A 10,407-nucleotide genomic window follows, 5' to 3' on the forward strand; every position below is an offset into this window, starting at 1 on the left:
AATAATTTTCGTTTAGTTTCTCTTGACGTGGTCTCTCTTTTCACGAACATTCCACATAATTTAATAATAGAAGGAATAAAAACAGATGGGAGTTCATTTCAGGGAATACAAGCATTCCGTTAGATGAGTTCATTGTGGCTGTGAATTTAATCTTAAACTCCACTTATTTCACTTTCAACAATATAATTTACAAACAGACATTTGGCACACCGATGGGTTCTCCTTTGTCACCTATCATAGCGGACATCGTACTGCAGGATTTAGAATATAAGGCATTGTCTAGTTTGCCGTTCACGATCCCGATGTATATCAGATATGTATAGACGATATAGCATTAATGGTTCCATGCGATAGCCTTGAATCAGTGTTAGATGTTTTCAACTCTTTCCATCCCAGATTACAGTTTACAGAAATAGGTGACAATAACAGATTGAATTTTCTAGACGTAACTATCATCGTGCAGGATGGCCATTTTATTTTCGACTGGTATCATAAACCTACATTTTCTGGACGTTACTTAAATTACTTCTCACACCATCCGACATGTCAAAAAAGGGCACGATATTGGACTTACAGACAGGGTTTTTCTTTTGTCGGATCCTACTTTTCATCAAAAAAATTTTACTCTTATCATAAAAATTCTCATTGACAATGGTTATCCGCTTAATTTTATATTTGACACAATTAATTCCCGTCTAAAATATTTACTCAACCGGAATAATTTATTAGATTCTAAAATAAACAAGACTGCAGACCCTCGACCTTTTTTCTTGCTACCTTATATAAAATCAGTATCCGAAAAATTTAATTCGCTTATGAAGAAAGCCGGTTTTCGACCCGCTTATACTGGCTGGGATAATTTAAAACCATATATCAGAGCTTTAAAGGATCCTCTCTCCAAATTTTCTAAGAATAATGTTGTCTACCGCATTAATTGCAAGGATTGTGATGCCTCGTATGTCGGCCAAACTAAAAGATTGATAAAAACTAGAATTGCAGAGCATCGCAACCAGATAAATAGTTGCACTCAAAAAAATTCTGTTATCACCGAACATAGATTCCAACATAAACATGATTTTGATTGGGAGGGGGTTCAGATTCTTAACAATGAGCCATGCTATTTTAGGAGATCACATCTGAAATGTTATTCATAAAGAGACAGACTGTGGGTCTTCATTTACAAGAAGACACCGAATTATTACATGATTCCTATTTACCGATCATTGAAACTTTCAAAAAATTTTAATCATAAATCAACGTACTTTCTTTGTTTCCAATTCAAAAATTTTTATTATACTTAACGTCATGATTTTGTTTTGATTTTGGACGCTTTGTTTATCTCTAACTTTGACACTAATAGTCTATTTAATGTCTTTCTTCGAGACGGATGTATTATCCTGTAATGTGGCTTTATTGCGTCGTTTTATTCGGTCGATTTCATGTGGTGAGTGTTTGACAAAGAATTTTTAATTTTTGAGTTATAGTTAGACAACTAATAGATTTACGGATCTAATCTGAATTTAGAACAATCACGGCCTCTTCGCTTGTTTCTTTCTGCATGTCTTTGCCAAGACACTGTACGGAGAATATGAGAGGAGGAGAGATGTTCTGAAAACATCCACCACGTGGTCGACTTCTAATACTGCTAAGAATTTGCACAGTTAATTACACAGCCGAATATATGGTCCACTCGGATAGCCTTCATGCGATAAGCGTAATCCTTGTAAACTTTAAGTTTCAATTTTCCTAAAAAAATTTTTTTTTTAATTGTACTGAAGAGAGTCCAATTGAGGACAGAAACGTACGTTTACATCTCATCATATAATGCGCATATTCATTAATAGTTACTTATACATTTCATCACATAATGCGCACAGTCATTAATAGTTACTTAATTTAAATGTATTGCAACGTTATTAAATCTATTCTTATTTATTGACTTTAACATTATTGCATAATATTGTATGAGCTCTTTAAGTCCGATTACTGTTTAATTTAATTATTAGTAACATAGTAAAATTCTGGTGCTTCAAATCACTGTAATTACATAGGTATTGACAAAAATATTGTGTGTAATATAATTTTGTAAAAGATCGGTTGCGTAACATAATTATAAGCTGTTGACAATAATAATTAATTATAAAATAATAATTTTACAATAAAGAATAATAATTAACGTTAGGAGTTCGAAATTATAATCTTATTTTAATTTGTTACAGCGGACAAAGAATAGAATGCGGCGACCGGATGAAGGAGAGACAATAGAACAATAGGGGAGATAGCTAAGTCACTTGGTAAATACTATTCTTATATTTTATAATTTTTGCATTCAATAATTGTATGCAATAATTTTATTTCCAATAATTTTAGTCCTTCGGTAAAGATACATATATATAAATATACAAGGTGTTCAAAAAGTCCCGGTACGGGGGAATAACTCGAAAAGTAAGGGTCGGACAAAGAAACTTTTCGGACAAAAGTTGTAGGGCTTACTCCGAGCTTTTATCTCGTGACCTTGAGTTTGACCTTGAGCTTGACCTTCAAGGTTATTTGAAGGTCAAAGTGTTTTTTAAAAATGGGAACCCCTATTTTTGATTGTACATTCTTATAGCTGACCTCGAGAGCTTTCCAAAACACTATAATAAAATATTTTTCCCTCAAGCATTTATCGAGTTATGAGGCTTCAAATCATTTCTTAATTTTACATAAACCGTAAAATATCTTGTAAAATATTCACTTTTTACGATTATTTCACCTTAATACTTTCATGATTATTTTACCTTAATACTTTTATGTACAAAATAATGAGAGGAATCAATTGGTCTAAAAAAAAACACATAATTGTTCCGAAGAAAAAATATGTAATTTGCAATTAACAATTACATATTTTTTCTTAAAAACAACTGTATGTTTTCTTTACACCAATTGATTCCTCTCATTATTTTGTACATAAAAGTATTAAGGTAAAATAATCGAAAAGTGAATATTTTATAAGATATTTTACGGTTTATGTAAAATTAAGAAATAATTTGAAGCCTCATAACTCGATAAATGCTTGAGGGAAAAATATTTTATTATAGTGTTTTGGAAAGCTTTCGAGGTCAGCTATAAGAATGTACAATCAAAAATAGGGGTTTCCATTTAAAAAAAACACTTTGACCTTCAAATAACCTTGAAGGTCAAGCTCAAGGTCAAACTCAAGGTCACGAGATAAAAGCTCGGAGTAAGCCCTACAACTTTTGTTGGAAAAGTTTCTTTGTCCGACCCTTACTTTTCGAGTTATTCCTCCGTACCGGGACTTTTTGAACACCCTGTATATATATATATATATATATATATATATATATATATATATATATGTCCAGGGGCAGTTTCCATGACACTTTGTTAAATAAAGGAGTAGTTTTGGCTACATTTGGCAGTTTCAACGACCGTCGTCAAAGCTATTACGGTATTAAGACAGTTATGACGACAGTTGTGAAATCTACCTATATATTACTGAAATATTGGAAATATAATTTCGCTTATATAATTGTACATATATCTAATGTTATATTATTTCGTATACTATTATTTTTGTTATTATATAACAGAATGTATTTTTTGGTGATTAATATAGAGAGATTTATTGTTAGTAACAATATATTTATTACTTTGTCGCCAAAACTACCAATCTGTGAAAATCATTGTGATATAAAGATTGTTATGACGATAGTCACAAAATCTATCTTTATGTGGCGATAGATTTACATAAGGAATTTATAGTCGGAATCGTTCCACCTTTACCATTTGCGATTATTAATAATAATCTAATATTAGTAATAATTAATAAGAAATAAAAGAAAATCGATCATTCGCGCGAGTACAAGCGCATGACAAAAAGTAGAGAACTTTCTACTCGGTTTAATCCGCTCTGACATGATGGATATGTATCAAGAGACATGGTAGTAGTGTTTCGCGCTAAGTTCACGCGCAGCACTTCGTGTTATCTATATGCGAGTCGGCATACATCCTTTAGAAGAATGGCTGTGATTAGTTGTTGACATTTAGTAAACTACTCTGAATAGTCGATCAAATCTGACCATTCGAAAACGTCATTAGATTATTGGACCTCAATAACGGCTGGATCGAAGTCTACTAGGCTTAATCGATAGCTTGGGTTATTATATAATATACCATACCAGTTATTATATAATAATAATCCAATAATTATATAATAAAAATGTCTTTAGTTTTTTCTATATGTATGAATGGAGGAAATATGACGCAAAATCAAAATATGGAAACTTTTAAGATCATCACCGTGGTCATCATCGCTACACGCATATTGCATGTATACATATATGCATAGATATATATTAGTATTGCGCTTAAGTACATACATATATGTACACATATGCAATAATGTTAGTTTATACATCTTGTATATACGGTTGACTCGTTTAACGGAGGATTGTAGCACTCTGCGACATGTGTAAGGGCCATTCCACAATACGTTGCAAATGTCCCGTTACCAGTCGCCAAACCATCGTGATCCGATCAGCATCGAACTAACTTGACGCTAATTGGCTCGCAATGGTTTGGCAACAGGCAACGGGACATTTGCAACGTATTCTGGAATGCCCCTTAGAGTAGATTTCCACTTTACACTCATTTTAGGTCATTATACATAAAAAAGTTTTAGTTGTAACCATTAAACTCTATACATACTGGAACGAGTGCCACAATAGTACGGTGCGCGCCGAGAGAGATAGCAAATTTTGTAGGCTTTTATACTTTTCGAGGCGTACTACGCATAATTAATACTACAAGTATAATATCAGCAAAAATTTATCCTCGAGAAATCAGTGAGATGTACATTATTTGCTGGAATCGGTTGAAATAACTTTTCCTTCGGACTGTACAAAAACAAGGATAGATAGCTGTATTGGCCCTCTTTCTCGGCGCGCACCGTTGCCATTGTGGCATTCCAGTTAGCGAATTACAGAACCGTATAGAAGCGATTATGTGAAGCGCTCGCCGGGGTCAGCTAATTGCTACACGCGATGAATATAATAATCAGTGTGTGTATGTGCGTGCGTGCGGGCGTGCGTGCGGGCGTGCGGGCGTGCGGGCGTGCGGGCGTGCGTGCGGGCGTGCGTGCGGGCGTGCGGGCGTGCGGGCGTGCGGGCGTGCGGGCGTGCGTGCGTGCGGGCGTGCGGGCGTGCGGGCGTGCGGGTGTGCGGGCGTGCGTGCGGGCGTGCGTGCGTGCGTGCGTGCGTGCGTGCGTGCGTGCGTGCGTGCGTGCGTGAGAAAGAGAGAGAAAATGTCCACGCGTATACACACATGCATGCTCTCTCTCTCTCTCTCTCTCTCTCTCTCTCACATATACACACACACACGCACACACTGATTACTACACTCATCGCGTGTAGCAATCAGCTGATCCCGAAGAGCGCCCCATATAATCGTCTGTATCGGACGCGGTGAGTTGCGCCGTCCCTGCTTAAATCTCGTATTCGTTCCGTAATTCGCTATTTTCTTTTATAATTTAAAAACTGTTTCAGACAAAATTTTGATAAAGAAAAAAATCGCCTTAGAATTGACTCAAGAATTCGACATTTTAAAGACAAACGTTTGTTTAGAATTACCCTGTATATAGAATTCAATGAAGTATGTATATACTGCCTGAAAAGTAAAGCAAACATTAGAGTGCAGACATATCATTTTCTCTCTCTTAACTTGGAAACATTAAACGATTTGCGCATGTGCATAACTACTGCGCAATCGCACAACGAATGTTTCTAGGATGAGTAAAGATGGAAATATATTTTCTTACTCGCTTACTTTCTTGGCTTCACTCTCCGCTTATTATGAGGATAGAAAATCAGCAGTATATATTTTATAACTATATGAAGCAAAACAAGTTGTCTACCAGCTCTGATTGGTCAATTTCAACCGCAATCGAGTCCGCAACTGTTTTCTGCTTTACTGCCAAGGTGTAAATGCGCCCTTAGATTTCTCTCTGATACTGTAGCATTTGTGTTAATATTATTGCATTTGTCGTTAATATTATTACTCTTGTCGTTAATATTATTGCATTTATCGTTTTAACGTCTTTATTTTAATTTATTGCCATTATTGCATTAATAATTATTACTTTTTTATAAGAAAAAATGTCTTATTACGGTTCAAGGTTAAATTTCTAAATATCTTACAATTATAGAAATCTTTTTGATTAATTATCTCACAGTGAAAAATGCTTTCTTTTTCAGAAAACTATTAAAATTACGCCCAAAAAAATATAAAATAAGTAATGTAAAGATTTTATAAGTTTTTATATATTCAATAGAGGTGCACACTTTCCAAAATGTTTGTTATAGAACGAAGAAACTTGATCTTTGAAAGTAATATGAAACGGAGGTCATGTATATATTATTATATTATTATGCTTATTTTCAAAATATTGTAGCATTAATTATCTTTTGTTTCTATTATGCTTATTCGTATGTAAATTTGTAATGTAATAATAATCTAGTCTTTATGTAATATAATAATAGTCTTTAATGTGCATACGTGTGCAATAGTGTATCATAATGTGCATACGTGTGCAATAGTGTACCAATAAAATTTATAAATTAAAAAATTAATTAAATAATAAGTAAAACATTAATAATAAAAAGTTATATAAATTAAAAGCATTATTTAATTAAAATGCACGATTGCTTAAGTGTTTGATGCTTTTGTTCCAAAAATAAGAAAAAATAAACAATATATTGCATATATCTTTTATATTGTACTTAATTATGAAGGAAATTATGAGTTAAAAAATATGTATTTCATTACACATACGCATATATATCACAACCGGAGTAACCGCTCTTAAGGTCTTTGCACATAACAAATTTTTAATCGTAACCATAAGACTGATCATAAGAAAACTGATTAATCACAGTTGATTATTCTCTTATCACAGGGAGAATACTCGACTATGATTTGTCAGTTTTCTTATGACTTTACGGTTACGACTAAAATTTTTGTACTTGCAAAGGCCTTTAGGTTTCTCTTTGATACCAATCTTTCTCTACTAAACGGAATCATATTACGTATTGCGCCTGCGTATAAAGTCCCGCTCGTTGCATACCGTCGTTCGAACAAGTTACAAAAAGTATTATAACTACTATCGTTATGTCGTCTTATTTGTTCGTTGTCGTTTATTTTCTTATTGTCGTTAATCGTTTGCTATTGTTGTCTAATAAGATAAATACATAGATTATTAATATTAAAATTGGTGTTGCTCTGATAATCAAAATGTATAATCTAATCTGTGCTGATAAATATTATAGTGTCTATACTAAAAGACAGATGAAAAAAGAAAAGATTAAAAAATCATGCATTATCGCAACTTATAGCAAGTATGATAAAAATTAAATCCATAACTATATTATCATAAAATCTATTTATTAATTCACTTTTTTTTGTAATAAAAGTGCAAAATACTATATTTTCGAATACGTAATTATGTATTTTAAATCCTTTTTGTCTGTTATTTTAGAAAGCAAATTCAAATTGCAACAGATTGCAGACAATTTAAATAAGAAAATTCCAAAAGTAAACTTAACAATTATAGCAACATCAGATATTATGATATACAGGGTGATCCAAAAGAAACGGCCAAATAACTGTGGAGGAATGCACTTTGGAGAAAAAAGTTTGAGACAAAAGTTGTAGGATTTTTCCCAGGCAATCCGATGGTGACCTTAGATTTGACCTTGGATAGTCATTTGAAGGTCACATAAAGATTACCTGCAATTTCTTAAATGGAACCCCCTATTTTTCATTACATATTCTTGTAGCTTATCTCGAGAGCTTTCCAAAACACTATAATTAAGTACCTTTTTATTAAGTACTTTTTGAGTTATAAGGCTTGAAATAATTTCTTAATTTTACATAAACCATAAAATATCTAGTAAACCATTCATTTTCAATTATCTTACCTTCATACTTTTATGTACAAAATAATAAGAGGAATCAATTGGTGTAAAGAAAACACATAGTTGTTTCTAAGAAAAAATATGTAATTTAATGTTAATTTGCAATTAACAATTCCATATTTTTTCTTAAAAACAACTGTATGTTTTCTTTACACCAATTGATTCCTTTCATTATTTTGTACATAAAAGTATGAAGGTAAGATAATCGGAAAATGAATGGTTTACTAGATATTTTATGGTTTATGTAAAATTAAGAAATTATTTCAAGCCTTATAACTCAAAAAGTACTTAATAAAAAGGTACTTAATTATAGTGTTTTGGAAAGCTCTCGAGATAAGCTACAAGAATATGCAATGAAAAATAGGGGGTTCCATTTAAGAAATTGAAGGTAATCTTTATGTGACCTTCAAATGACTATCCAAGGTCAAATCTAAGGTCACCGTCGGATTGCCCGGGAAAAATCCTACAACTTTTGTCTCAAACTTTTTTCTCCAAAGTGCATTCCTCCACAGTTGTTTGGCCGTTTCCATACTTTTGGATCACCCTGTATATGTATTAAATTAATGTATAAAAGTATATAAGAATTCCTTTCTACTAAACGTAATTATGTTCATATAAGATGTTTTAAAGTGTTATAACGCTTGCCTATAAAAATTCTTTAATTTATTTTGATAAATTTTATATTGCAGGTTCTCCACCAACTGCCAATTCCAATGCTACGTTAAATGTCGATACATCAAATGTGATATTTGAAATCGAGGAAGGCACTTGCGTCCATCAAGCTATAATTGTGATATTGTACAGTACAATATAAAGTCTGATGCTAATTTGACGAATAGTGAGAATACAAATGACAAAGATAATATTAAAGATTCTGCGTATGTTACTGAATATGCTCTTTGTAACGATGAGAATCTTAATGCATTAATTGTTAATAATAACAACATGATGAGCGGTAAGTGATACATATAATTAATCATATTATAACATTAAACAATAAACATTCCGTATGCAAGTTTTTTACATACTTTGCATGATAATATGTTTACACACAGCTTTTGCAATATATATTATTCTTGATAAAAATATCTTTATTTTATTTTTATGAATTTTATTTATTATTTGACAGAAGCTTTATTAGTTGATGTGATTGATGATGATTTATTATTTGACATTTTATTATTTCACAGATTCTTTACCAACTACCAAATCCAATGCTATAGAAAATGTTTCGACAATATTAAATGAGCTGTCTGATATAGAACAAAGTGTTCAATATTGTAGTGAATTTAACTCTACTTTTAAAATATATAAAAATGCAAATGTTACTAAGAAATTTAGAAATCCTAAAAAAACTCCAAAGATCTTAGAAATACAAAATGTAAATATATTAGTAAAAAAGACAATGCTTCCAGTACACGAAGAGAAAATTGAAAATATTACGTACGACAAGCAGTTGAATAATACGTATAGTATTACTGATAACAATAATGCTTCTTCAAATGCAAACAACACTCATGTTATCGATATTTCAAATAATACATTCACTCCAGCTGCGGAATCTACACTCATAGAGAATCAGTTAAATTTAAAGTGTGAAATCAATGATGATAATATTGAATCTGATACATCTATCACATCTAAGAATTTCGAAGATTCGAGTTTTCATTTGTCAGATTGCTCTATGCTTGAAAACACAGATCAAGATGATGAAGGTGAAAATAAAATTGAAAGTACAATTGATACAAGTAAAAATAAAACTGTAAACAGTACATTAAATTTAACACCATCATGCTCATTTAAAGTATGTGATGACAGAAATATGTATATAGAAACTTCTGACAATCCTAAATTGAAACGAAATATGTGTCCATATTGTAAAAAGCTTCAAACGCAATTTGCAAGGCACTTAGAATTAGTACATAAAACTGAAGAAGATGTGAAAAAGTTTTGTTTTTTACCTAAAGATAAGTATGTTATATACAAAGTTGCAACAATATTTAGAATATTCTAAATGTTATATGAAATTGAAGGTCTTAGTGGAAATATCGAAGAAAATTATTTATCATAGCTTTTTAAATTTTAATATTTTATATTATTAAAATTATGTTGTAGGCAATCCAGAACGAAAAAAGATTATTGATCTACTTAGACGAAAAAGAAATTTCACATATAATACAAATTTTAACTTACATAATACAAATTTTAACTTAAATAAAGGAGATTTAATTGTATGTCGGCGTCCAAGAAAAAATTTGAATAGACAAGCAGCCGATTTTATTCCTTGTGCAAAATGTAAAGGTTTTTTTTCTACAAATAATATAAGGCATCATTTTGCGTTATGTGCACAAAAAAAAGATGCTCAGAGAAATGTAAAAATATTAGGACGTACTGTGGCTTGTCGCATACATTACAGTGCAAATACATCATTAAG

At 31.7% G+C, this 10,407-nt stretch overlaps 1 protein-coding gene across 1 annotated transcript; it reads left to right on the forward strand.

The window, feature by feature from the left end:
• The first annotated feature begins 212 nt into the window (after window positions 1–212).
• Window positions 213–10,116, forward strand: LOC112638512 (putative uncharacterized protein DDB_G0287265). Its single transcript, XM_025410386.1, has 6 exons — window positions 213–282; window positions 8,663–8,771; window positions 8,813–8,928; window positions 9,164–9,256; window positions 9,389–9,944; window positions 10,089–10,116. The coding sequence occupies exons 1-6, from the start codon at window positions 213–215 to the stop codon at window positions 10,114–10,116; spliced, it is 972 nt and encodes a 323-aa protein (XP_025266171.1).
• The last annotated feature ends 291 nt before the right edge of the window (window positions 10,117–10,407 follow it).

Source organism: Camponotus floridanus, unplaced genomic scaffold (assembly GCF_003227725.1).
Source record: "Camponotus floridanus strain SB8 unplaced genomic scaffold, Cflo_v7.5 scaffold311, whole genome shotgun sequence".
Lineage (NCBI taxonomy): Eukaryota > Metazoa > Arthropoda > Insecta > Hymenoptera > Formicidae > Camponotus > Camponotus floridanus.